The sequence below is a fragment of the Aspergillus welwitschiae genome, assembly GCF_003344945.1.
Source record: "Aspergillus welwitschiae strain CBS 139.54b unplaced genomic scaffold BDQ94scaffold_1, whole genome shotgun sequence".
Classification (NCBI taxonomy): domain Eukaryota; kingdom Fungi; phylum Ascomycota; class Eurotiomycetes; order Eurotiales; family Aspergillaceae; genus Aspergillus; species Aspergillus welwitschiae.
In genome coordinates, this window is record NW_020798695.1 from 1678882 (window position 1) to 1704343 (window position 25462).

At 51.0% G+C, this 25462-nt stretch overlaps 10 protein-coding genes and 1 non-coding gene across 11 annotated transcripts; 5 read left to right on the forward strand and 6 right to left on the reverse strand.

Moving 5' to 3' along the window:
• Positions 1 to 20: 20 nt before the first annotated feature.
• Positions 21 to 1376, reverse strand: BDQ94DRAFT_133349 (polysaccharide biosynthesis domain-containing protein). Its single transcript, XM_026764260.1, has 3 exons — positions 775 to 1376; positions 676 to 712; positions 21 to 617 (listed from the first exon to the last, which is right to left on the reverse strand). Exons 1-3 carry the CDS (start codon positions 1076 to 1078, stop codon positions 560 to 562), a joined length of 399 nt encoding a protein of 132 aa, XP_026632629.1. The 5' UTR covers positions 1079 to 1376; the 3' UTR covers positions 21 to 559.
• Positions 1191 to 3744, reverse strand: BDQ94DRAFT_6987 (synembryn). Its single transcript, XM_026776337.1, has 6 exons — positions 3565 to 3744; positions 3441 to 3515; positions 3147 to 3382; positions 2974 to 3093; positions 2073 to 2917; positions 1191 to 2019 (listed from the first exon to the last, which is right to left on the reverse strand). Exons 1-6 carry the CDS (start codon positions 3590 to 3592, stop codon positions 1920 to 1922), a joined length of 1404 nt encoding a protein of 467 aa, XP_026632630.1. The 5' UTR covers positions 3593 to 3744; the 3' UTR covers positions 1191 to 1919.
• Positions 3745 to 4491: 747 nt separating this feature from the next.
• Positions 4492 to 10157, forward strand: BDQ94DRAFT_177016 (putative telomere length regulator protein (Rif1); the record flags this gene model as incomplete). Its single annotated transcript, XM_026772802.1, has 3 exons — positions 4492 to 7422; positions 7472 to 7738; positions 7788 to 10157. The coding sequence occupies 3 exons, from the start codon at positions 4492 to 4494 to the stop codon at positions 9885 to 9887; spliced, it is 5298 nt and encodes a 1765-aa protein (XP_026632631.1). The 3' UTR covers positions 9888 to 10157.
• Positions 10158 to 10759: 602 nt separating this feature from the next.
• On the forward strand, positions 10760 to 11531 carry BDQ94DRAFT_165307 (putative RING finger protein; the record flags this gene model as incomplete). Its single annotated transcript, XM_026770267.1, has 3 exons — positions 10760 to 10836; positions 10926 to 11352; positions 11454 to 11531. The coding sequence occupies 3 exons, from the start codon at positions 10760 to 10762 to the stop codon at positions 11529 to 11531; spliced, it is 582 nt and encodes a 193-aa protein (XP_026632632.1).
• A 40-nt stretch (positions 11532 to 11571) lies between these two features.
• On the reverse strand, positions 11572 to 12955 carry BDQ94DRAFT_133357 (D-hexose-6-phosphate mutarotase). Its single transcript, XM_026764261.1, has 3 exons — positions 12657 to 12955; positions 12216 to 12545; positions 11572 to 12164 (listed from the first exon to the last, which is right to left on the reverse strand). Exons 1-3 carry the CDS (start codon positions 12900 to 12902, stop codon positions 11778 to 11780), a joined length of 963 nt encoding a protein of 320 aa, XP_026632633.1. The 5' UTR covers positions 12903 to 12955; the 3' UTR covers positions 11572 to 11777.
• Positions 12956 to 14746: 1791 nt separating this feature from the next.
• BDQ94DRAFT_t5 lies at positions 14747 to 14834 on the forward strand. Its single transcript has one exon. It is a non-coding gene; the product is annotated as a tRNA-Gly (tRNA).
• Positions 14835 to 14867: 33 nt separating this feature from the next.
• BDQ94DRAFT_177018 (protein kinase IKS1) lies at positions 14868 to 19635 on the reverse strand (the record flags this gene model as incomplete). The annotated part of the gene is made up of 7 exons (XM_026772803.1): positions 14868 to 15736; positions 15790 to 16309; positions 16359 to 16559; positions 16618 to 16703; positions 16754 to 17020; positions 17516 to 19478; positions 19577 to 19635. The coding sequence occupies 7 exons, from the start codon at positions 19633 to 19635 to the stop codon at positions 15065 to 15067; spliced, it is 3768 nt and encodes a 1255-aa protein (XP_026632634.1). The 3' UTR covers positions 14868 to 15064.
• A 229-nt stretch (positions 19636 to 19864) lies between these two features.
• Positions 19865 to 20243, forward strand: BDQ94DRAFT_7071 (uncharacterized protein). Its single transcript, XM_026776360.1, has one exon. The coding sequence runs from the start codon at positions 19922 to 19924 to the stop codon at positions 20174 to 20176; it is 255 nt and encodes an 84-aa protein (XP_026632635.1). The 5' UTR covers positions 19865 to 19921; the 3' UTR covers positions 20177 to 20243.
• On the reverse strand, positions 19865 to 22563 carry BDQ94DRAFT_133363 (putative GTPase NOG2). The gene is made up of 3 exons (XM_026764262.1): positions 22382 to 22563; positions 21579 to 22326; positions 19865 to 21148 (listed from the first exon to the last, which is right to left on the reverse strand). The coding sequence occupies exons 1-3, from the start codon at positions 22477 to 22479 to the stop codon at positions 20312 to 20314; spliced, it is 1683 nt and encodes a 560-aa protein (XP_026632636.1). The 5' UTR covers positions 22480 to 22563; the 3' UTR covers positions 19865 to 20311.
• Positions 22564 to 22715: 152 nt separating this feature from the next.
• BDQ94DRAFT_7083 (uncharacterized protein) lies at positions 22716 to 23870 on the forward strand. Its single transcript, XM_026776364.1, has one exon. It carries the CDS (start codon positions 22860 to 22862, stop codon positions 23721 to 23723), a length of 864 nt encoding a protein of 287 aa, XP_026632637.1. The 5' UTR covers positions 22716 to 22859; the 3' UTR covers positions 23724 to 23870.
• Positions 23870 to 25361, reverse strand: BDQ94DRAFT_7087 (TFIIH/NER complex subunit TFB3). The gene is made up of 3 exons (XM_026776365.1): positions 25228 to 25361; positions 24940 to 25180; positions 23870 to 24884 (listed from the first exon to the last, which is right to left on the reverse strand). The coding sequence occupies exons 1-3, from the start codon at positions 25271 to 25273 to the stop codon at positions 24017 to 24019; spliced, it is 1155 nt and encodes a 384-aa protein (XP_026632638.1). The 5' UTR covers positions 25274 to 25361; the 3' UTR covers positions 23870 to 24016.
• Between the last annotated feature and the right edge of the window lie 101 nt (positions 25362 to 25462).

Genomic DNA, 25462 nt, shown 5'->3' on the forward strand with positions numbered 1-25462 from the left:
AAATGATGATCTAGGGCGTGATATAGAGAGGAACATAAGCAGGCGATGAACACCCAAGTCAAAAGGCTTCCAAGCACTTCTTAGCAAGTTAATGTAACAAAGAGCTACGCTCGTTTTCATATTAGTCCGTCTGGTCAGATATTAAGCATTTTCCCTATGCGGGCATATTGTAGAGGAAAAGAACAATGGGTTGCGTTGCCATTGTTCTCGGGTACACAGAAAAAATTTAGTGGGTCAACCAAGCGTCTTTCTATCCATCACTTCATTCCAAAGCATTGATTCAGCTCGGTATATGTACAGGTATCCACTCCGGTAGTAGCACCCTAGGGTACCCGGTCGAGGGGCTATCCCCACTCTTTTATAGGGTCATATACACTATGCTGGACCACCCGGATGAGACCTATGGGCCAAGGTACTAAAGGATGGCTGTCGAACCCAGTGACTCGAGTCATTGCATAGTCTCTAGACGCTTGCAAATCAAATACGGTAAAGGCCCGGGTGAACCATTCCGTCTAGCCGTCGTTCCTGCACGGCCCAGAAAAGAAGCGCAGCTTCAGATTTATTTCTTAGCCTTCTGCGCGCGCTCGTAGATCCAGTCGTTGAGACCAGCACGGTTTCTAATCCATGTATAAGTATCCAATTGCTGTCGGCGCTTATCCAAACGAAAGGACTCACCTGGCGATCTCGATGGCGTAAAACTGCATACGCATGGCTATCCTTCTGTTAGCTGGCGTTCCACCCCCCAGACAAGCCACACAGCCATGTATCACCTACCAAAGATCGTGGTATCTCTGTCGTATTCGACGTTGGGGCTAGCACGCAGCATGGTTCCGAAGTTGAAGTCCTCGATAATCTTCTCATACTGGTTGATCCAGTTACGCCACTTCTCCTTGCCCTCCTTGCTCTTCATCTTGTCCTCGTTGAGCGTCTCGGCAGGGTCAAAGTCGGGGAATTCCTTCTGGAAAGACTCAAGGATATCATCGTCCATCTTCGTCAGGCGGAGTTGCGAGCCGGGGACCTTCTCCAGAATCGACCAATATGTCATCAGATGTTCAACAGCTGCATAATCGTGAGTCATGAGAGGAGTTCGAAAAAGAGATGTCCGGACCAACCCTTAACGGCAAACTGCTTCTCCATCTGCACCAAAAGTCAGCATTCCTGGTTGGGTTTCTGAATAGGCGATCCGGGCGCAAAGGCGACATACATCCTCAAAGTTCTCCGCCGTCTCTGGATCAAAAGGCTTCGACATCTTGGCGGTTGTGTGGGCGATAAATAATAACACAAGAAGCAAACAATATCACAAGAAGAACGTAGAGGTAGAAAAGATGTTCTATTCGCTGGCTAACAGTCAGGGTAGTCGAGGAGAAATCGAAAAGTGAGTTGCCCCGCGCCCAACTCTTTTTTCCGGCAGGCGGAGAGATTTTTGCGCCGCCGCCCTTCAACCCCGCCGCTCGCGATTCGGGCCCGTACGTCATTTACAGATCTCTAAGAAAACACTACGCATTCAAGACTTTGGAGTATGTACGGTCGGGTTTATGTACATGAATGGCACGATATTTACGACATAAAATGATCTATTTCGGCCTGCGAAGCTACTCACTTTGCTATCTAGATTGCTCGCTGTCTGAGAAATGCCATGTCCGGCTAACTAATCTGCCTCTTGCCGCTTATTAATTGAATAGCAATCCACAGCGATGCTAGATCATACTGGAAAGATCCAGAATATGGAGGACGAACGCGAACGCCTCTCAATGCTCTTCCGACGGACAGACTTCAATCCAAGCAAGTGTAACGTACTGATTCCCGAACGTATGAAGTCATCAGGATCGAACAAAGAAATGAAATCTCTTATCGGCAGCGGACAGAGATTCGACTATGGTACAGGGATAAGCAATGTAAGGAAACGAAGAAGATTGTCTCTAGTCACTATCATCGGAGTCGGGCAACTCTTCAAACCGCCCTTCATGGAGGGCGCGCGTGACAGGATTTTCCACCTGGAGAATGCCGTTCGCCTTGGCTCTGTTACGAGAGTTAGCAATCACTCGAGCAAGTAGAGGAAGGGTGAGGCTTACCGCTCAAACAGCACAAATAATCTCTCTGCCTCTCTTTCCTTCTCCTCCTTGGTCATAGGAGGGCCCTCGTCCTTCTTCTCTGCGGCCCACTTCTGGCCAGTAATAGGGTTAACTTCTGGATCGAAACCGTTCGGGTTTGTTGCAAATGCTTCGCCCGCCGTCTTGGGAATTTCCATGCCGCGAGAAGCTAGTAGTCCAGCAGCGAACCCATATCCGATGTTCTTCGTAAGGTTCTCGGCGTCTTTGCCGGAGAGCACAAACATAAGCTCGGAAATAGCGGTCTTCAGATTAGGGTAGGGTGTGGTCGACAGATTGAGTAACTTCGATGAGAGAGTGTCCGATTGTCCAATGGGACGGCTCCTATCATTTTCTTCGGGCAGGAGAAGCCATTGCATATATTTACGGGGGCCGTCTGGGGCCATCTCATGAATGACCACGAGCGTATGGAACAGGGGTATAGCCTTGGTCTCCAGCTCATCAGGACCGTATGCGGACACGGCTTGATCCAGTATGTTGATCAGCTTGTCAACATTGCAGTTCTGATTGAACGTGGGGAAAAGAGGGCTACTGTCGAAGACTTTGCCCTTCTTGTTCTCCAAGTCAAGAGTGGATAGGCAGTTAAGGAGATAGCTGAGGAGGCCTTCCAGAGGCTTTGGAGGGATATCGATGCGATTGATCATCTTGAAGAGGTGAGGGATCGAAGCCGAGAATGTCGCGGCCAGATCAGAATAAATTTTTGAAACATTGAAGATGAGTTTCAAGGTATCAGTAAGGGCCAACTCGTCCATCTGCGACAGAGACTTTTTGCCGGATTTGGGGAATTGTTTAGCGTGTCGGACAATTTGCTGTATTCGATTAACATTATCATACTTATGCTTAGGCAAGATACGCATTGGCTTACATAGTTGACATTTTCACCCAGAGAGTGGTGTCTGATAAGATTGTCAAAATCCATAGTGGTGTCATAGGTAGACAGGAACAGGATCCGACTGATCACCATCTCATCCTCTGAGGAATCACACTAGCTGAAGGTCAACTTCTGCCCGAGCTGGCAGACACAGTGAATGGGCATACCTTGAGCCTCTCAGCTAATTTACCTCCGTAGCCTGTGTCCACGAAAAGCTGGCGCATCGATCCATCTAAGAGGAGGGCATTCGCGACGCAGCGTAGAGCGGCACGTCGCACATCCGGGGAATCCCCGTCAACACCATATCTGGCTAATAATTCAATCCCCTCTTTAGAGTAGATAGGATAGGCATGATTGGGGTTAGTCCCGTGTTGCCTCAACTCCAGGAGTGTCTGCACGCGTTCTAAGGCACGCAGGTGACGAGGTCAGATCGATACAGTTTACATTCCCTGTTAACTTACCCTTCGAAGTGAGAGACTTCGCCTCGAGGTCCGTTTTGAGAGAGTCCAGTAATTTAGTGACTCGCTGCAACTTCTCTAGGAGCTTGTTAATTGCAATCCATACAATGAAGTGGCTTGCACATACCTTGGCCTTGGAGCGGCCGGAAATCCATGGTCGACTTTTGCTTTAGCGCAGTTCTATGCGCCGGAAGTGAAGTGTGTGTCAAGGGGCAACTGCTGGCTTGGAATAGCCGTCTTACGGGGCGCGGTGAACCCCTACTAGTCTGTCCAGTAAGTCCCACTTGGATTGGGCTTGATCAAGTCGCAGCGAAAGCGGGTATCCGCAATTAAAAGCAGAATAGTTGGAGAGGCGAAAACGAGAGTAAGAGGCTATCGGATGATTTGAGGTATCTTCCTTCACTGATGGGTTATGGTGAATTCTGGTGCTGAGAGCAGCGCAACGGATAAGGATAGGAGCTAATGTTGCGCTGATGAATAGAGATCCGCAGCGCAATAAAGCACAACCCCACCGGATAGCACTAAGCGGCTGCACAGTATCTCCGCAGTCTGTACTTGCAGCAATGGTATTAGACACAAGGTTGATGAGACGGACAGATGCCAATGTATACAGTTATTAGTCAGTATTTAAGTAGACCAAACTTACATTGAAGACTCGTTCTGGGTTCGAAAACAACCACCTGAATGGGGGTAAGAGAAGAAAATTGAAGATAATAACTAAGAATGGGGGGTGACCAACTCCGGTTCATCTCCGAAGGCTTCTCCGTGGTGCCTGAGTGCCTTACTGCCTCGGGCATCAAACGCGGCGCTGCCACTTTACGCGTGGCTCAGCCACAGGCGCGTCTTTTTGAGTTGCGTGGCTTGGCGCGGCCCCGGTAGGATCAAACTGGCACGGCTATCCTACTTTCACCAGGGCTTCTATCCTTGCTTGTGCTTGTCGACAGCTTCGGTCTGGGTCATGGACAGCGTGGTTTCTAGCTAGGCTGTATCGCGATGTTCCTTCTCTCTCTCTCATTCTTGTCCCCGTTCTTTTTGTCGTCCGATCTTGTGAAATATGGTGGAGATTCTCGGTCCTCTGTCTGCTCGTCCGCCTACTCCACCTAGGACATCATCTCGTATGCTGTCTGAAAATGATCGAACTGAAGATTCTCCGGTAGTTGTACACACACCTCGCGACTCTCCTTTTTCCGTCAATGGCTCAACTGGCGCTCCGTCAAGTCGACAATCCAAGCGCGTGAACTTCTCGCCATGGACAAGATACATCAAACCTCCTTCGTTTACCAATTCCGCCGCGAAGTCCAAATCTGACCTGAAGTCCCTGCCTCCCTCGAACGAATGCAAACCTACAAAGTCTATCCTCAAACCGACCACATCTCACTCTGCTGCCAATTCGCCGTCTGCTGAACCTCAAGCTCCCATTTCCTTCGCCATGCTTTTAGAGTCGATTCTACAACAGCTCGCTGGAGAGGCTGTTAGTTCAAGGCTGGACGCTTATATGCAGTTCTTCGGGGCCCTGAGAGCATATGACAATCTGCCTGGTGATCAAGAAATTATAGCGAGGTTGGGCTTGATCACTCAGTTCATACAACGGGACGTTAGCCGAGACTTGACAACCGGCGGACCGCTACATACCAACCTCGTGATCCAGGCTCTCAAGTTGGCTGTTGCTCTGGTATGGCATAGCGAGATCTCTGCGCGTCTGCCAGATGACTTCAAGACCTTTCTCGTCGATCACTCCGTCAACTGTCTTCAAGATGTGAAGATGCCAAAGTCTGTGGTAACTCACTACTTGTCCGTATTGTCAACCCAGAACTTCAACGCCAAGGTCATGACAAATACGCGAATATTACGCATTTTGACGGTTCTCCATGAATTGACTAATCGCGTCACTGGAAGCGCAATTGTGTCCCAGCGTTTAAGCATCTATCTGCGTGTTCTCAACCAATCCAAGATGATCTTTGTCTCAAATGCATCTCTGTGGATGGATCATCTCATTTCCGGCTTGCTACACCATGTCAAAGATATCAGAATCAAGGCTATCTCGGTGGGCTTTCAGACCGCTATAGCGTGTGGACCCAACCCAACCTTGTCCAAATGCGTCCGTGAGGTCTTCAGCAGGCCTCTCGATGAGCGCAGGAAGCTTGTGACGGAAGTTTGCGAGCGAATGACGCGCATGATGGCCCTTGCTGATTGCGGCGTCCACATACCTCAGATATGGAGTGTGATTATTCTACTTCTACGCAGCAAAAAGTTCAACGTCGATCAGTGGGAGCATTTCAAGGAATGGGTTCTTGTGCTACAGAGATGCTTCAATTGCAGCGATTCTGCGATCAAGGCGCAAGCTATTGTCGGTTGGAATCGGTTCGTCTATGTCGTCGGTCCCAGCGACACAACAAGCCCTTCGTTGTTACGGATGTTGAGCAAGCCCATCGTCTCTCAGTTTGATCGGAAGAAGCAAGACAAACAACCCAGTCAGCTAGCCTTGTGCAGTTATTATAATCTTCTCTATTACGCCTTTCGTCCCTCGGCATCTTTTCAGCATCTTGATGTCGTCTGGGAAGAATATGTCGTTTCACCGGCTTCGAGTATATTTTCGTCTGTGCCTAGCCTCAGCGACAGAGTGGCCCACGTGCTGTCCAATATGCTCTGGAGCCCGCAAGCGAAGGTGTGGTTAGAGAACAAGGTCAACGAGAGCAACAAGCTGGACCTTGAAGAGTTGCCGTCCATTGATAGTAGGTGGATTCGGTCGAGGATAACATCAGTCTTGAGCGTGTTTGAGGAAATCTTCAAGTCCTCCGTTTGGAACCCCGATATTGAACGATCGAATATTGCTACGGCATGGATTGGTTTGTCCAAGGCCTTGTCACATGCGTCGAGCAAGGAGATTACACCTACGCCAGAATCGATGCAAGCTGTAGCACACGTGCTTGGCCTCCTTCAGCGCCTCTGGAACGCTGGGCCCTCATCGCTCAATGCGGCTATCGAAAAGGATTCAGCGGATGCCTTCTATGACCGGTTTAGCTTTCTTTCCACCACCATGATCTACAGTCTTGGTAGTGCACGGTTTACCGAGAAACTACTCTTGAAGACAGCCGATGAGACTTTCCAGGCTGCTACAACGCCTACACATCGTCATCAAAAGGCGAATACGAGTCTAGACAGTCCCATCTTGCACTTCCTCCGATTTATCAGTGAGCTACCTGGCCATTCGGGGCCTTCCCCGTCATATACGCGCCTCGTTACCCGTGTTCTGGAAGCGACATGCAGCGACAAGCTATCAAGGAGCTCACGTCTAGAATTCCTTAGCCAGTGCGCTGATATACATGTATTCGACGCAGCTGCTCATGTTGGCGATGACAGACTAGCTGAAACCGTATGGAAGTCTGTGGCACAGCTGTCTGCAAGCTCTCTATCCTCTTTCCCAATGGAGACAGCTCGCGAACGTGACGGCTCAGTTTGTCGCGATTACGAAAACATCGTTAATATTCTGTCTGCCGGGCTAAAGTTTTCCGACGTGTTCGAAGTCTGGAATCCGCTTGTCGATTCTCTAATCCGCGTCGTGAGAACCGAAAAGGGCGATCGGGCAATTGCCACGATGGCTGTGGAGCCCCTCGCCGGTTCTATCATAGAACAAGGGACTCGGAATACCTGCACCCCCTCAGCGTCACTCCTGAGACTCTCGCTTTCAATTCCTTACTGTCACGAGGCGGAGACGGTAAAAGGAACCCATGAAACGACCTTCCCTCACAAGCTATTTGAACTGGTGGATAAAACACTTCGCCAATCTTACGAAAGCTTCGATCCTGTCGAACCGAACGGGATTGCCGATTTCATTGAGTGCCTGACGTCTCTATTGGGATCTGGTGTACCTACTTTCCGTACAGCAATGCTCACACACCTCCAGCAGTCCCTTGCGTTTTACCTCAAAGACGGGGAGCGCAAGATTAACGCTGAGAGTGGCGTGGAAAGCAGAATCCTTACTGCTGTAAGTGTGCGAAGCAAGGGGCTTATGCTACATACTAACTCAGAATTAGTGTCGCGCGCTGTCGTCGGCTGTCTTGAACATCTTGCAAGCAGCAGAACCTCACGACGCCTTTTTTGTACAAAAGTTCGAGCCTATAATCTGTTCGGGTCTTAAGTCCACACATGCCTCAGTAACAAAACGATTCCTTGATTTCTGGCGTTGTTCATTTGGATCACAAGAGTCCGTACCCTGCACCGAGACAATATCTCGCGCGCTACAGGATATTGAACTCCAGATGAAGCTTCAGCAGCCGCGAGGTCATTGTCAAATTTCACAGGTACGTGTTCCGATGTAAAGTTTATGCTTGCCCTTCTAAGACTTATTAGTTCGAGGCACAGGCCGGTCGTCAAGACGCACAAGATGCCAAGGTCATTCCAGTCGATACATCGGTCAAATCTCGCATTGCTTTCATTCTTGATGATCCATTCACATTGGGACTGAACTCGTCGCCCATAACGGGAGGGTCTGAGCGTAAAGCCATGCCCTCGTCTTCGGAGAAGCAGACCGGGCCTTCAGCAGTCCAAGTATCCCAAGCTGACGATGATTCTGATCCGGATATGGCCACGGATCATCCGATCCCCCTCCCAACGGGCTCTGGAGATCCTAGAAAACGTAGCGAGTTGTTTTCGATCATCGAGAGCCTGCGTTCGTCTTCACCTCCGACGAATACTCCAAGAGAACTCGGTTTCATGACGCCCCCGCACTTGCGCGACCTGCGCAACGCGGATGCCGACGCCGGTACTCCACAAACCCCTACCCTACCACCTGTCGCAACTGACAACGAGTACGGGTTTCTCGGTTCTTCCCCTACGCCGGGTACTCGAAGCCGAACGCAATTGAGCGAACCGGAGATACCTCAGTCGCTGTCTACTCCAGCAGCAGAAGATTCTGCCATAGAAAACGAACTTCAGTCCTCCCCTCCAAAGCCGAAATCGACCAGCCCCGATCCTCAAAGTAACACAGGAAACATGAACGCACCAGGATCAGCGAACACTACGTCGAGCAAGAACAGAAGATCGAAGAGGAGGGCCCGGCGCTCGTCGAGGCAGAAGAAAGCAATGAGTGCTCAGTCCAGGCAACCGGAGCCGACTGGTGAAAGCATGACGGTTGATTTAGAGGAGCCACTGATAAAGCGTCTCCGTTCGTCAACAGGCAAACTGCCAGAAGACAAAGATCGCTCCACTGAAGTCAACCAGCCGAAAGATTTGTCAAAGATTGGTCCTCATGACTCCGAAGATCCTCGAGGTCCTACAACTGATTCTGGTGCTACTGAGGAACCTATCATCGAGCCAGCTTCTCTCGAGCACCAGGCCAGTGCTGAGCAACCGAAAGACAGCGAAAGTCAACAAATAGATGGCTGCGACTACATAGCGGACTCATGCAGCGATGACATGGAGACCCAGGTTGCGTCTCAGTTGGAGCAGGATCTAGAGCTCGCTGTAGATCTGGACGACGCGGCAAGTATAGAATATGCTGCAACGGCTCCGGAGCAGGGCGCGAATAAGAAACGAAAACGCGAGGCAGACCAATCTACACCTTCGGGCAAAGAACGGCGTCGCTCTTCAAGACTCACAAAGACACCCTCTGTTGCAGATGTCGAGGGAGGCCGCGCTACTCGGTCCAAGAGACCGATTAACGCGTCACAGGATGTCGAATCATCCCCTGCCGAATCGGCGCCAAAGCGACGGAAGACCGACTCTAAGAGTGATATCATCGGCACGAGCAAGCCCGCCGAGCAAGCAGCTAGTACAGATAGCGGAAAGACCAAGGTCCAGGACACGCAAGAAAGCTCTCAGAAACGAAGATCTTCTCGTCTCAGCGGACAGGCCGCGCCCGCTATCCCTGAGGAGAGCCCGCTTCCGAAGAAGTCACCACGACCCAGTCGTTCTCGCAAGTCGACCAAGGACAAGGCCAAAGACAGCATCCAAGAAGAGGCTGAGCTCCAGCACGAGACTCCTACCAAAGATGTGGTAGATCAAACTGTCAAGGATGAAAAGGAGCCCAAGACCACTGTAGAAGATAAACCAACTGAGCAACTCCCAGAACCAGACAGCTCAGTACAGCCTACGACAGAAGCTCAGCTCGACGAGCCGATGGATGAGCCGGTGCCCGAGTCCCAACAAACGGCTCCTGACGATGTTCAGATGGAAGACGCGCCAGTGACCGAACCCATCTTCGAGAAGACCCCGTCTGAAGAGAAGGAAATGGAAGAGGGGGAAAAGATGCGAGCGGTATCCCGCACAACTCAGACCGAAAGTCAGAAGGAGCCAGAGATCACAGAGGCGGAGATCACGGACTCCCTCCGCAAAGTCTTGAGCGACATGAAACTGGCCAAGTTGGACCGGAATTCGCTCAAAGAAATTGACGATTTACTATTTGATATCCGGGTGGAAACGCATGAGGCATTGAGGAGAAACACCAGTTGAATGGATTTTGCATAGCGATGGCGTTGTACTTTTGCCTATATCCTAGTTTCAGTTATCTTATACTCCTTGCTTTTTTTTTTGTCTGTCTGACTTTATGTTTTGTGACCATGGCCATCAAAAGAAGTCTCATTTGTTATGATCCTGTGCTCGATTTTCCATTATTCTTTCGGTCTATGTTCTATTATAGGATGACCGAGGCGGAAGCTGAATGTACTCATCATGCTTTAAGACTGGAGAATGCAACTGTAATACCAGCATACCATTGAGCCTAGAGTTCAGATCCGAATCACTAGCCAGTACTAGTTTTATAGTAGTTCAAAATGATTAATCCGCGGAATTCTTGGCTGCTGACAGGAGGCCGTCATCTCATCTTCACTGCCACACACATCCTCTCCCCTCATCCAGGAGGCTTACTACTACTTACCAACCAACCATGCTTATCCCCCGGGCGTCGGTTGCGCCCCAAACCTCGCAGGGGATTTCCGATCCCCCAAAATCCGAGCTCATCAGCTATATACCAACTACTTCATCAATGAGAAGTGTGTTTCTATCCTCAACATGACCACATCCACCACTCACTAATGACTCAAGCCTAGAGAGAAAGAGTTGGAAGCCAGTCAGACTGGCGTCATGGTCCCGAAGAACGAGGAAAAGAAAGCCGATAGCAAGCGGTGTTATTCACTAACTTCAACATTTTTGATTTTCTATTGCGAGATCTATAACTGCGCTGCAGTGTACTCACTCAGCTCTCACCTCACTTAATATACTACCTGAATAGATATATAGTCCGTGAGTATACACTTCCACACCCCATACTTCCATCTATATCACAGCTAAACTAACAAAGCCCACCAATTCAACAGTGCCACAACATGGTCCAAGTATCCTCCTTAGCATTAGTAGGCTACCTCGCACCAGTCCTCGTCACGTTCCTCCTCTTCGTAACATGGTATGTCTATCCAGTTTGCGCAGAGCAACATACACCACAAATTCGCCACTAAATAAAGAAAATGTTATTAAATCGAGATGACACTACAGGCTCATCCTCGGCGCCCGCAGACGCCGTCGCCGTCATCGCCGCTACGGCCCTCAACACCCCTACACAGACGCCGAAATGGTAGCACCGGGAGGCCACACTCGGATCGTAATTTCACAGCAGCTCATCGAGGAGCTGTATCCGCAACTGCGATACAAAGACTGGTTTAAGGAAAATCATAGTCAGCAGCAGCAGCAGCAGCATCTATCATCAGGGGCGATATCGCGAGCGAGATCCACGTCCGGGAATCATTCCGGTGAATCACCAGACAAGAGCAACATCAACACCAGTCAAGATAGAGACAAAGACACGGATGATATAGATACAGATACAGACAGAGACAACCACCGCACTTGCGCAATATGCATGGATGAGTTTGCTGACGATGACGAGATCCGATCCCTGCCGTGCAGGCATATCTTCCATATGGTGTGTTTGGATCCGTGGGTCACGAAAAGGAATGCGTTTTGTCCGTTGTGTAAGATGTCGCTATGTGGGATGAAGAGAGGGAATGAGAGTGGAGGGGATAGGAGGAGTTGGCCTTGGAGAAGAGAATCGCAGAGGGCGAGTGCCAGGATGGTTTCGGTACCGGAGGCGGCAGTTATTAGGGGGTCATTTTAGGCCTATATGGCTTTGAAAATTTGGGGTGGTGGCTTTGTTTGGGAGGAGAGAAGGGAGGATTGAAGTGCTGGAGAGGATGTCGACATCATCATTATCATACTATACTATACGTACGCGGAAGTACGCAACGTACAATACTAAGGTAAAATTCTATTTCAATCTCAACTTAGGCATCCATCGTCACTGCATGATTATTCACGTAAAGTTAAGCTTATACTATCCTGCTATGCCACCTACAACCGGGGCCGGATAGTCTGTCCACCTTCCCAAGACTCGCCTGCCTCCAGGGTCTGCCATCCAGCAACGGAACCGGCCTCGACACAAAGCATGTTCTTGTATGCCTCATCGGGACCAAAGTCCGCCATACCCTTGGCCTTCTCGATCCAGGGGTTCCACACCACCACATCCGTCAAGGCCTCCCTTGTGATCGAGAACAGAGGCTGATCATCCGACGCCGTGGACACGATAATCGGCACCTTCGGATCCAATGCCTTGTACACACGGTCCGTTTCCTTGTTGATCTCCACTGCCTCCGAAGTCTCCGTGATAGCTGCACCGCCCTGTGTCTTGTCCAAGTATTCCTTTTGCTGGAGGTTCTTAACGCGGATGTTGGAGATGTCCTGCCATGCCTCATTAGCCTAGCATTAGCCCAAAATTGGATCGTGACATACCTCAACACTCAGATACGTATGCATCAACACCTGGAAATCGAAATTCTGCTCGCCCTGGTTCTGCACCTGCAGAGAAGTCTCCAGGCTCCCCTTTGTCAAAGTCACGCTATACACCAATCCAAACTGATACGGCCAGGCCTTCTGGAACTCCTCGCTCAGCATAGGATGCGACAATCCGAAGTCCAACTTCACAGCGTCTTCGCCTTCTTTCCGGTCGCGGCCGAACGCTTCGGACGAGGATTTGCCGAGGAATTCCCAGTTCGAGTTCCGGGCAAAGCCGTGTTGAGGGAGTGCAGAGGTGGCGTGATTGGTGGGAGGAGGACCGAAGACCTGATTTGATGGAGATAGGAGTTAGTTTGTTTGCCTTTCAGTGGGATGCTTGGAGCGAGGTGTAGAAAGCAAGCTGGCGGTTCAGTAGTCATTGGCTTGAAGGGGACATACCGGGAATACGACGGGAATACCACCCCGGATAGGCTTGGAGCCATCTAGATGAGCCTTCTCGCTCACGAAGAGCTGTTCCTTGCCATTGGCGAGCTTCCAGGAGGTGACGGTGGCTCCGTAGAGGTGGACAGTGACGGACTCGCCGGTGGGGAGGGTAGCTTCAACGGTGTTGTCGCGGAGGGAGATGGTGGGTTGGGGAAGAGAGGCACCGACGCCGATGGCGGCAGGCTTGTTGGAGCGATCCATGATGATGGTTGGAGGATATGATGAAGGTATTCAAGGTGGAAGAGAGAAGGGGAAAGACCAGCAGAGACGGAGGATGGATGCGGGGAGGCCGGAGTCAACTGAACCGGCGGGGCGGCGGGGCATTGGCGTCATTCGTTCCTCGCCGTTTCAGTTTACGAGCACAACTCACTACTACCCATTCTTCTCTTCATGGTGTCAAGGTGCATGTTTCATGACAGCTGATGTATCTGAGCCATAATTTGGGTCTTTGACTTCCTTCAGGACTCTTTTGAATTCGCAATTCAGCCGGTCAATGCAATGACATCACAAGTTTGCTTTCCGTCAGGGTCCAAAGTCAATGCTGAGCTCGATCCAAGGCTTGAGAGAATGCAGATCTATACATGCTAACACTGGCAATCAGAAATAGAGAGATATAGGAAGCTATGATATGTATAGCACTGTTCTACCCTCTATATTGCTCCCAATTCTGACTTCGTCTAATCATATTAGTAGCAATGGCCTATAACCTGTTAGCCGTGCAAACGTTATTTGGCTGTTTCCACTATTCCTGCCACTTCTACATCCCTACTAAGGTAGAAAACAAAAGTCCAGCTAGAACTAGCTGGAACCCAGCGTACTACGACCCTCGGCTTTTACGTTCAAAAGGGAGATAGAGTCATTGACCTCCACATTGAATGACGGGCATATTTCAGACACTCGAGGTAATCCATGCATCAAATGCAGGTGCATAGTACCTCTTTGTAGTAATATCCCTGTCTTCCTCATTCATCCTCCCATCAATGACATCTCTCACCATCAGCCTATATCGACTTACCATTACCTCCGGGTGCAATACCCCTCGGGGGCAGAAGCAACTTTAGCTAGACACACACCTTCTTGTTCAACATCTCCAAGCTCATCAAGGGCTCGAAATTCCCAGAATAAACACACTGAGGGACCCCCCTCCTCACTGTAATAGCTCCAACGAAAACCTATTGAGTTCCTAAAGTAGAGGGCTACTTGAGTCGATGTTGTGCCACGACTAATCGGCCAGGGAAATCAGTGCATACTGGTGCGAGTCTAATCATTTTCTATCAGAGAATTCCCGTCTTAATGCTCTTGAGATTGTAGATACTGTACGGACATTAACCACATTGGTAGTATATTTCTACTAATACTACATACTAGACGACCCAATGAAATACCAACGGTACATGGCGTAGGATAGGAGATCGCAAATTAGTGGCACCTTTGACATAGTACAACAGATGAGTGTCATCCACTAGTAATCAGAAGATCATCGATTGAATTGCAGTAGGTTACTAGTGATGATGATACAGTGCTTCTGTTCTATGGCCTCCTATCGGCGTTAACTCCTTCGGGAGTGTCAACACAGCGTGAACAAATAATCATGTTCTTGAGAGATGATAGCATGAAGTAAAAGCACCCGATCTAGACTCAATATTCGAGTAAGACTACAGTTATTATCAGAGAACCTTGTATTAGAGTACTCTTGATCAACAAAAAAAGAATGCCTCCAACAATCTCCATGAACCACAAAGTAAAAAGTACGATATTCGCCACCATACCCAACAAGGCAACCAATCCAACCCAGCCAACCAGCACCGACAATCCAGCCAGCCAGCACCTCCCAAATTCCACTCATTTCACACAAACAACCCGCCCCCCACTCCAGCAAAGAAAAATTCATTTCAAACACCCCGTACCAATAGCCCCATCTCTTAGAGATCCACTTTCCACCCTAAAACACCCCAAAACATGGTTCCCGAGCTGTCAAAAGAGCGAAAACGACCAACCAGCACCTACCATATAGAATTTAAATTGAGTGGGTATTTCAACAACCGGCGCCAATCGTCTAGTGGTTAGGATGCAACCTTCCCAATCTGACATTGAGACCAGGTTGCGACGCGAGTTCGAATCTCGCTTGGCGCATTTCTTTTTTTTTTTTCTCAAGTTCTTTTTTATGGATCACTACATGATAGCTCCAGGTAAATGAGTTAGGTAGTAAGTAGTATCGGCATGGAGTTTGGATTCTCTTTTTCTATTATGATTGTTGCATTATGCTACTTGATCAGACCATCTATGTCGGTATAATCTTTCCCCAATTGCGCAGCCGCAGCAGACACTATTACAATTCCTGTACATCGAAGCCAGCCATACTATTACACCCCCCTACTTCTTTCTTCTCTATCTCCCTCCCCCAACTCATTGCCAACCTTGAACGGATTCCTCTTTACCAAAACCGCCGCCACAAACACACTCCCCGCCAATGCAACCGCCAGCAAGAACGTCCCCCTCACCGCAACATCATACGCCCCCACCACCGCCTCCAAGTACTTCCCGGGCAACTTACCCTCCAAGCTCGTTGCACCCAAATGCGTCACCATCATCGGATCCAATCCGGGTACACTCTTTGCTAGATCCCCCGTCAACCGGTTCAAGAATATCGCCTGCGCCACACTGATGAACACTGCTTCTCCGATGTCCTGCGAGAAAGTCATCAGTGCCATGCCTATGGAAATGTCCTTCATGGGGAGAATGGCCTGCACGGCGATGAAGGGTACGCCGACGGCGCTGCCGGATCCGAGGCCTAGGAGGATAAGTGATGGGATCCAGAGCTTGGCGGGCGTGGTGGGGGTGAAGGTTGTCATGAGAGCGATGCCGGCGATGACGAGGAGGGAGGCGGGAAGGAGAATTGGAGTGTAGGTGCGTGTGCGGGAGATAAGCCAGCCGCCGGTGATGGCGCTGATGAGGACGGAGATGACCAGAGGGAGGGTGTTGAGGCCGCTTTGGAGGGGGGTGGCGTTGCGGACAGTTTGGAACCAGATTGAGAGCTGTTGCTGGGTTAGTTTGTGTTAGAGGGTAAGGATGAAGGTGGGGAGTGTACGTAGTACTGGACGATGGCGCGGCAGGCCGAGAGACACAGGCTGAAGGCCGCGCCGGTGATTATGATGCGTTTACGGAGGACGCGGGGTGGGAGCATGGCGGCATCTTGTTTGCGGTGCTGGAGGAGACAGAAGCCCGTGAAGATGATGGGCGAGAGGACGAGAAGGGAGATGATCCGTCCGTTGGTCCAGCTGTAGGTATCACCGCCCCATTGGAGCGCGAGGAGGAGGCATAGCACTGCGGGTGCGAAGAGGAAGAATCCGAGTAGGTCCAGCTCGCGGAGTTTCTGAATGTGTGTTTTCGAGCCCCTGGGGGTAATGTTGGGAAGCTTGAGAAGGAGAAGCACGGCGGATGGTAGGGCTGCTGCAGGCACGTTGATGTAGAAACACCATCTCCAGGATAGGTCAGATGTGAGTATACCTCCCAGAATAGGGGCTATCGCGATGGCAGTGTATTCGCTGGCGCTGATTAGGCCGACGAAGGTCGGTCGCCTTCGTAGCGGCGTGGAAATTGCAATGATGCTGGATGACTGTTAGTTTGCGATACGCCCTCAGGCGATGTAATGCTTACACCATGCACCCTTGACTGATCCCCGAAAATCCTACGCCGGTTATGGCTCTTCCAATGATGAAGATCATTGAACTCGGCGCCAATCCTGAGAGAAGGATGCCGCCCTCGAACAGCAGGAGGTTAACGAGAAAGACCCATTTGACCGGGTAGTTGTCATACAGCTTTCCCTGGGAGAGCTGAGACATGCAGGAAGTGAGTCGGCTTGGATGCTGTTAGCAGGTGTGTACTGGGCTGATACTGATCGGTAGGATAGACTCACAAAGCAGCATCATACCAACCAACGTCAGCCACCGATCCGAACTCATCGGTTATTCGCGGGACGGCAGTGGTCAAAATCGTGGCATCCTGACATGTTTAGCCAGCGTATAGGGAAATCAGCAAATAGTAGCACTTACTAGACCAACCAGGAAGACACAGAAACAAAGGGACATGGAGATGAGGACGAATTGCATCCCATGGGGATAGAGGGTCTCATCGGGCTCGGACTCAGCTTCAGGCTTAGCTTCATGGCTCTGCAGGATGCTAGTGCCGCTGACTCCGTTCACTAGAGCCTGCTGAAGCTTCATGGAATTCGCCCCAGGCTGTGGAGCTTCCGAAAGCTCGATGGCCTCTGGGTTCATTGCCATGCCGGGCAGTAGGCAAAGAGTCCGAGGGAACCGAAGCTAGAAAGCATGAGGGAAATTGGCAGCGGGGAGGCCCGATTATAAGAGGGAGATAAGAAACAACCAGGCAGAAGCTATTAGGATAGTAAATGATGGAGCATCCTGTAGAGCCAAAATTGTGCCAATCAGGACCGAGAAGTCGATGAGGTGATTGGAGCCCGGGCTGATGCGAGCTTAATGCAGGTAAGCCATTTAGTCCGATCCTTCGCAATCTTGGCCAATTTACCCACCAATTCTACTGTTGTGTTGAAACTTGTTAGATACATAGACTACAGGATGTCGAAAAGCCAGGTAAGAATCCAAAAGAAAACGGCGTTTCATCATTCATTATACATACATCGTCAGGCCCGATACATTAGTAAGTACAGGCTTTTTGCTCACTTTTGACCACACACAACGCCGGTACGCCGCAATGTGGCGTAGCTATCGAGAAAACAATATCGCACTATGTGATGCCCGCCAGCACAGTGCTTCCATCCGCATAGACAAACTGACAACCAAAAGGTGCAGGAGAAGAGAAACAATCTGGGTCCATAGTCCAGTGGCTGGGAAATTGACCGCAGCCAGCAGAAGTAAAGGATATACAACCCAGGGGTTGACTGCCAGAGGACTGCAGGGCTGGAAGATGGAGACGACCTTGAGCAGGAACGCCGCCAGTTGCAACGCCGTTACAGGTATCTGCGAGTCTATGAGTGATGCGGCGCTCGGGAAGACTCTGGCCAGAGAGAAACGACCCGGAGGCGGGGGTAGTAATTGTTGGACAGGCTGTGGTTGCTCCTGGGGAACCTCGCGATGTTCGGCCTGTGGGGGAGAGTGGGATTGTGCGCCGGAGAACCAAGGCCGTACCATCATGTCGCGTTCCGGGCTGAGCGAGGTGTTTCGCTCTGATAATGGGCTTGTTTCTTCTACAACCGGGCTCAATCCAGTCTCAGCACCATCGGGCTCATAAAGCGGAGTTCGCCGTACAGCCACCGGACTCCGTGTCAGAGACTTGTTCGGAGACGTGGAGGGCCGGAAGGATGGAGTCTCGGTGCTTTCCACCGGATGGATCCTTGCGCTTGGACGTATGTCAGGGCTTGTTGGGCTAGTCCTTCTTGATCGAAAACTCTCATTAACGTTGGCACCAGCCTGTAGCCCGCTCAGAACTTCATCTGCAGACGGCCGCCCGTCAGGGTCCAAGGACAGTAGACGTTTCAAGAATGTGTAGAGCTGTCCAGGCAAATCCGGCCTGATGAATTGCGCATCGTCAAACCCAGCCCAATGGCTGATTTCCTCACGGAGCTGATCGAGATCCTCTTTCTCCTCGTGGATCAGGTCAGCGTGCGTGTAGGGCAACTGCGCAAAACAGAGGAAGTAGAGGATCATTCCCAAAGAGAAAATATCAGACTTGAAGGTGAAGTTCCCAAATGGACCGCCTGGATACTCTCGCCGTAGAACTTCCGGGGCGCAAAACGAAACCGTCCCGGTCGCCCCAGTAGACCTTCGCATCGAGTCCTGAGCCTGAACCTCGCCAAAGTCGCTTACGAGCACTCGAATTCCGTCACTGGTCTTGTGAAGCAAACAATTGTTTGGCTTCAGGTCACGATGAATGTATCCATTAGCATGGAGATAACGCAACCCCGAGGTTATGTCCTTGAAGAAGGAATAAATCTCCTCGAAGTTCAACTTGCGAGGTCCCCCAGCTTCAGACGGAGGCTCCGGCCCTCCCCGGGACTTTCTGCGCAGACGCTCCTTCAGCTGCTCAGTGGTTGTCGGAGTTTCAACCGAACCACAGATATAGTTGTGTAAATCCCCAGCGTTACAATACTGCTGGAGGATAAATGCACAAGGCACACTTGGCCCGAACGTACTAATCTTCGCGTTCTCGAGCCACACGTGTCGATACGAAACTAGGTTCTGGTGTGTAAGATGCTGCAGCAATTGCACCTCCGCGAGCACTTTCTCTAGCCACTCATGATCGTCTCCAACGGGAACCCGCTTGCAGGCATACTGTCCGAGCGATACACCGTCCAGTACGTGCTTTACCAGCAAAACCACTCCTTTCCCTCCCTTCCCTAGAACTGTTTCTTCCACGAAAAACTTCTTAAAGTAGTCCTGTGTAAAAGCGGCGGAAGATATTCCTTGCGTAGACTGTATGCCGCTACCCGAGTAGCTGGGCTCGCTGGTAGGACCGTCTGCAAGTGCGGGTGGCACAAGACGTCGACGGGGTGACGGAGGGCTAGATGAGCTCACAGAACTGGGCAAGCTATTATGGAGCATGCGGAAATAGTGCGGATTAATGAATTCCGGCTGCGTTCCGCCATGGTGGTCGTCCTGGGCTGAGCTGCTATCGCGTAGGGGTCGATGGCAATACGGGCAGTCGGCAAGCTCCAGGTTGCCGTCATCGCTTTCGGCTGCATGTCGAAGAACAAGTTGCTGAGAGTCTCGGTCAAAAACAACGACAGAGTCATTATGGCGGCTTGTCAAGAAGCAATGTTAGGACTATTTTAATAAGGGTCAAGTATCTGGTGGGGAAGCCAGGCTCGGGGTGAGGGGAAGCTTAGAGCGGAAGCTTACAGTACGACATCAAGATTGCCTGACCCGTAGGGCACAATGGACATGCCTTCGTCCGCCATTGTAGCAGGCAGAGCGGCCCATGCTTGAAGGACGCAGAGAAGTACAAGGCCGCAAAGCCATGAAAAAGGGGCCGATCTTAAGCAGTTGCTGGCATGTTCTGGCCGCTGCTGCGGAGACCGGATGACGAGAGTGAGGCTGGGTGCACGTGAGCGGGCCTGGCGGTGAAGCTGGAAAGTCGCCGCGTCGCGTCCAAAAATGCTTTTTACTCGTATATCCAACTACATTATACGCAGATTACTATAAATGCATGAACATGGATGATCGGACGATCTCTCTCTTCATTTGATGCTATGCTTCTCAGCACTATGCGGGTATCTAAAAGTAAAAGCAGTGGGGCCGAGCAATAGCTGGCTCGGATCCCAGTCTTTTCTGCATGGGTTGACATGTACTGGCAGGCAAGCTGTCCAGGTAGCATGTCAGCAAGGCCGTGTGAAACCAGGCCTTAACTGGATATGCTCGGTGGCGTTCCGACCTCCGATCGATCGGCATCGTCAAAAGGATGCCAGTGGGCCATGCAGCTTTTTGTCAGGGGCCCGATGATCGGTTGGGCATGGCGTGACTGTCGGTTCCGCTCCGGTTGAAAGAGCGACGACATGGGCCCAAGGTCAATGGGTTAGTGACGGGCGGATCTGCGATCCGCGAGGTGTTGAAAATTGTTCAGAATAGAGCTCCTGTTTAATCTTCCTCCGCTCCGCTCTCCTCGTCGCTGACCTCAAGATTGGCGATCGAGTCGTCATCATCATCTTCCTCGTCAAAGCCCTCGAACTCATCTCCCGAGCCAGACTCTTGCTTCTCAGCCGCTTCTGTGGTATCAGCAGCCTCAGGAGCGGTCTCATCAAGCTTCCGCTTGCGGCTCATTTCGCCGAGGCGACCTTCACGACCTTCAATCTTCTCGCCCTCCTCGCCACTGTTGTGAGGGGGGGCAGTGAACCAAGGGATCTTTCCACGAAGGAAGTCGTTAATGACCATCTTGGCAACACCGTCAAGATCAGGCTCTCCACCACGGAGGAGTCGACCGCCCTTGCGGGCAAGGAGACTGAGGAACTCGACGGGGTCTTCAGTGCTCTTGATACCGTAGGTACGCTCCAAATGCTTAGGCTGAACACGCTTGAGAATAGCTGGGATGTACTGCTCAGGGTTCTCTACGTTCTCCACACGGACGACACCACGGAGAAGAATATCCTCTGGAGAGTCGTTCGGGTTCGGAGGAACCACACCAGGGCAATCAATGAGATAGATCCTCTTCATCAAGGTAACGTACTGCCACACCTTGGTTTCACCCGGGATAGGAGCCACAGTGCACACCTTCTTCTTGCGCAAGGTGTTAATGACGGAAGACTTTCCAGTGTTGGGGTATCCAATAAATCCCACGGAAATCTGCTTCCGGTCCGAGTGCAAAGAAGAAAATTGTCTCAGTAGCTGGATCAACGAGCCTTTCCCGAAGGAATTGTTGATAGAAGCATGGAAAGCCAAGGTAGGATAATCCTTAGAAAGGTGGCGAACCCAAGCAGCCTGGTGTCACGTTAGCAGCTGAACACCAGCGTTGCTATCAAAGTATAGCATAGTCAAAGAATAAGAGAAAAAAAATAAGAAAAGAAAGAAACAGAAGTATGATGACAGGATGTGTGAAATGTTACTAAGAGACCTGCTATGATGCCACTTCAAGAGCGGAAGCAGGACTCAACTCAAAAACAGAACACAGCTCGGTCCTTAACGATCGGCTTTCAAAACGAAAACCAATCAGCCTAGCTTCAGAAAGAAGGTCGGCGCGGACCAGCGTCAATCTGCCAAAGCTGTAACAGACAGTCTCCCATAGTGAATAACACGACATGAAGTCGCAGGAGTAGCCTTGACTTAGCGATGGCATCGGCGAAAAGCCGTGTTGTATATCAAAGGAAGAGGGGGTGGTTGCAAGGAGAAAAGAAAGCGAATAGAGACTTACCGCCACGCCTGTAGGCACAAGATCACACTTGTTCAAGACGAAAATCAAGTGCTTGTGAGGAGCCTCCTCTCGGATGTATTTCTCGATACTCCTGCACCGTGTACCTTCCGGGTCACGAGCATCAAGGAGATGGATGACAACATCGGAGGAATCAATGACCTTGTAAAGTTCGTTCCAAATACGCTTACTCTGTCCCTTAAGGAAGACAGCCTCCTTTGCGATGGGCGCGACACTAGAGTCCTCCTCTACTGCGACGTCATCACCGTTCACCACCATAGTACCATCTTCATGAGTAGCATGGTCCGACTTCTCAACATAGGCGTCGTGCATCTTGGCGGACTCGCCGGCCAGATCCGCAAGCGACGAGACACCCAACTTGACACGTTTCCTCTGAGCCTTGGGCCCGAAGGTGTCACTGAAGGGGTTCGTCTCGATGGCCATCTTGGCCTGGTGCTGCTTCAATCCATTTACACCCTTGTCATCTCTGATCAGGCTCATGGGAAGCTTGTTGGTCTTGAGCAAGACTGAATACGGATCAGAAGCACGCTCAGCGACCGCCTCACGGAAAGAGGACAGAGCCTCTTGCGAGATCACTCTGGTGTTACCAAACCATTTACGGTTGGGTTCAATCCTAGCGACGGGGGCGTCTCGAGACTGGTACGAAGCAGCCTTGGTGATCTTTCCTTCAGCGTTACGTTGGGGTTTACCATCCTTGAGCATATTCAAGGTCCTCAACTTCTTCGCATCTCTTGAACAAGTCAGCACACATATCCAGGACCATCTGTCGCAACGGGTGTACTAACCTGTAAAAGTTTTCACCCTTTACCCGGACGTTCCCCATGCCATCTCCAGTCTTCCCCTGCCGCTCTTTACGAGAGGCTTCCTTCTTGAAGGTACCCATTGTGCAAGTAAGCGCTCAAGGCACCTCGAAGAAGAAAAATATGAAAATATATCAAAGATAAAGTGTCAAAAAAAGAAATGGCGGAGCGCAAGGAGGGAAGAGAAAGAAAGGAAAAAAGTTTCGAAGCGCGGGAAATTATTTTTTTCTCCAAAGGCGGGCGCCAAGCTAAGCGGTGCACGGACCAGGCGCAAGAAAATCGCTTCGTCCTCGTTCGACTCCCGCAATAGCACCGCGCTGGCCATCAGCCATCTTACCCTCCTGTGCTGGCCCTCGATCCGAAATAGACCGGCTACCTGGTCTCTATCAATTACTTCCCTTTCATTTCACCAGTCATCAACCCTGCTCAATCCTCCACCTTGAGCAGACAGACACTGTTTACCATGTCTCTCTTCCGCAATTGCAGGGCTGCCACCGTGCAGTTCCGCGGCTTCACCTCATCTTCCTGTCTGCGGGTCGGCCCCGAGTCTCCCAACTTCGTCGACATCCCTCAACCGATTCAGCCCGATCTTCCTTCGAAGCCCCGCGTCAAGGGTACCCTGCCCGTCCCTCGAGAACTCTTCCCGGCCCGCCGCAAGGACAAGCCGACAGAGGCATACATCAATGCTGCGACGCCTCTTCCTACCAAGGAGACCAAATTGGACCCCAATGACCCCAACACCGAATACATTGAGTGGAAGAAGCGCATGGCGGAGATGAGACGCAAGAACCTCCGCGAAGGTCTCCTGGAACTACACACCCGGAAGCAGCGGACGGACAAGACCATGATGCAGCGGAGTTTGGAGAAGCAGAAGCGCCGCGACCGTATCCTCCGCCAGCCTGAGAGAGAAGACCAGCGGTTGACCCGTAACTCCGTCATTCAGGACATGCTCCCCAAACATACCGCCGTGCTGCCGGATCCTGACCGCGAGACCCGCCTGGCTGAGTCCAAGGCCCGCCTCGAATACCAGCAGGCTGTGAAGGAGGCAGAGCGTCAAGATAACCTGCAAGAGCTTTACATGAATGCTCGGAACTTCATCACCACGGAGGCTCAGCTTTTGGCTGAGATCGAGCGGGTCTTCCCCGAGGGTGAGAACGAGGCCTGGCGCAGTGACCACCAGGAGGGCGAGAACATCTGGAACTTGGGCGTGCCCCCTACTGTCCAGGGTATTGTCAACGAGACCAGGAAGAGCGAGACCGCTCGCTGGGACGTCATCCAGGACAGAGTCAAGCAGCTGGGAGAGCAGATCACTGGCGGCAAGTTGTGAGCCTATGTATTTATTTAGACGGTTGTATATTACACTTTTTCCTTTTTTTCTAGTTCGGTTTTATTTGTTGTCATGCAATTCATTTGGTTTGTACTAGCTTTACCTGTTTGTATACCTATTGTACCTGAACGAATTGAACAATCTCAGTGCCATAGCTTTTCCGAATGCTCAAAATCTGTCAAAAAGACGCCATCGCTATGCAACACAAATGCCTAAACGCCGCAGCCAAATGTTATGGTAAACCAATTCCAGAAGCTCTATCAGAGGATGAAACGAGAAACAACAGCCGTGGGTCACGAGCTGGCTTCTGGGGCGCCTGCACTTGAAACAGCCGCCAAGGCAGCCCCTTCTGTAGCGACGGGTCTAGAGATACCCATCGTACTTGTAACCTCTCGCTTAGACACCTCCTCATCGATGAAGCAACCCAAACCCGCAAAGGCCTCCATCAAAGTACGCGAGTAGTATTCCTGAAGGTCGTATCCACCAGCCTGCATACGAGTGTCCTGGCGAATGGGGTCGAGATAGCTGTTCGGGTAATAGTCGCGCAGAGTATAGTAGTCCCTCTTGTTGGGAACAAGGCCACCAAAAGGATCATAAGGCTTCTCAGGCTCGGGCGTCACAATCTTCTTAAGACCCTTGATCAAGCCAGAATCACCACTGTCATCCGCCCTGTCCGCCGTGGTAAGGGCACCCTGCCCAGCTTTCCTGGCATCTGAGCTGCGCAAAGCAGCCTGCTTCTGTCGAATCCGGTCTTCTTCACTGCGGCGAGCAGAAGATTTCTTAAGCAGCACCTTGTGACCTTCGCGGGCGATAGCCGCTGCGTCGCCAGGTCGGCCTGCCGCAAGACGGCTGAGAACGTCTTCCCGGCCGGCAAGCATCTCCTTCCGTTCGTTCTCATATTCCAGTCTAGCTGCCTCTCGCCGAAGACGTGCCAGTTCTTGTTCGTGTGTTTGTTGTTCTCGGAAGGATGAGGCCTCTTGCGCTTCGAGGGCTTGATTGGCGCGAATCGACCGCATGTTGTCTGCAGCATATCTTTGTAGGTCGCTTTCTGTCTTTGCTACATCTGTGCCATGGACAAGGTTCGCTATTATCTCTTCGCGTTGTTCGAGGAAGTCATCATAGGCTCGTTTCGAATCAAACTCTTCTTCGCGGCGGTTAAGACTAGAGGAAGATTAGTGGCTTATTCCAGGGTCTAGCAGATTTGATATTGGCATACATTTGCATTACTCTGCGCCGAATGTCCACCTCTCTTTCCACATTAATATCCTCGAATGTCTGCTTGCGAAATCGGTTCTTGCGCAGGGTCTTGTGACAGCCCGCCACGGGACAGTTCGCGGGGCCTGAGGAGAAGATTCGGTCCACGCAGGACTCGCACATCTTGTGGTAGCATTCGGGATTGATGAGAAATCGCATGTCCGGGTTCAGGTAACGGGAGGATTTGCAGACAGGGCACACCTCTGCTGGCAGTCAGTGAATATTCAAGTGTCATTAGCAATAGACTCACCGTCGTCATCCCCCCGGTGAGCCATGATATCACGAGCAGGAGGCATTCTGAGGATCACTGCAGCTCAAAGATGCTCTGGACAGCACAGTACGCGAGGCACGCGACAGGTTGGTAGAAAGAACGATTGACGGTGGTTCTTCAGTGGCATGGAAGGTTGATAATCCAGCTGCGTGCACGGACCAATCATGTTCTGTTCTCCGCTCTTGTTCCGCGGCGGAACTTTTTCTTTGCCGCC

Coding starts and splice junctions, on each gene's coding strand:
- BDQ94DRAFT_133349 (XM_026764260.1), bottom strand. CDS start 1,078: ATGACTCACGATTATGCAGCTGTTGAACATCTGATGACATATTGGTCG. Junction 713..774: donor CAGAGATACCACGATCTTTG/GTAGGTGATACA, acceptor ACAGAAGGATAG/CCATGCGTATGCAGTTTTAC. Junction 618..675: donor TACGCCATCGAGATCGCCAG/GTGAGTCCTTTC, acceptor TACATGGATTAG/AAACCGTGCTGGTCTCAACG.
- BDQ94DRAFT_6987 (XM_026776337.1), bottom strand. CDS start 3,592: ATGGATTTCCGGCCGCTCCAAGGCCAAG. Junction 3,516..3,564: donor CCGGCCGCTCCAAGGCCAAG/GTATGTGCAAGC, acceptor ACAAGCTCCTAG/AGAAGTTGCAGCGAGTCACT. Junction 2,918..2,973: donor TGGGTGAAAATGTCAACTAT/GTAAGCCAATGC, acceptor AATCGAATACAG/CAAATTGTCCGACACGCTAA.
- BDQ94DRAFT_133357 (XM_026764261.1), bottom strand. CDS start 12,902: ATGGATCGCTCCAACAAGCCTGCCGCCATCGGCGTCGGTGCCTCTCTT. Junction 12,546..12,656: donor GTATTCCCGTCGTATTCCCG/GTATGTCCCCTT, acceptor CCATCAAATCAG/GTCTTCGGTCCTCCTCCCAC. Junction 12,165..12,215: donor ATACGTATCTGAGTGTTGAG/GTATGTCACGAT, acceptor GAGGCATGGCAG/GACATCTCCAACATCCGCGT.
- BDQ94DRAFT_7071 (XM_026776360.1), top strand. CDS start 19,922: ATGCTATGCTTCTCAGCACTATGCGGGTATCTAAAAGTAAAAGCAGTG.
- BDQ94DRAFT_133363 (XM_026764262.1), bottom strand. CDS start 22,479: ATGGGTACCTTCAAGAAGGAAGCCTCTCGTAAAGAGCGGCAGGGGAAG. Junction 22,327..22,381: donor AAGGGTGAAAACTTTTACAG/GTTAGTACACCC, acceptor GACTTGTTCAAG/AGATGCGAAGAAGTTGAGGA. Junction 21,149..21,578: donor TTGTGCCTACAGGCGTGGCG/GTAAGTCTCTAT, acceptor ACGTGACACCAG/GCTGCTTGGGTTCGCCACCT.
- BDQ94DRAFT_7083 (XM_026776364.1), top strand. CDS start 22,860: ATGTCTCTCTTCCGCAATTGCAGGGCTGCCACCGTGCAGTTCCGCGGC.
- BDQ94DRAFT_7087 (XM_026776365.1), bottom strand. CDS start 25,273: ATGCCTCCTGCTCGTGATATCATGGCTCACCGGGGGGATGACGACG. Junction 25,181..25,227: donor TCACCGGGGGGATGACGACG/GTGAGTCTATTG, acceptor GACTGCCAGCAG/AGGTGTGCCCTGTCTGCAAA. Junction 24,885..24,939: donor CGGCGCAGAGTAATGCAAAT/GTATGCCAATAT, acceptor ATCTTCCTCTAG/TCTTAACCGCCGCGAAGAAG.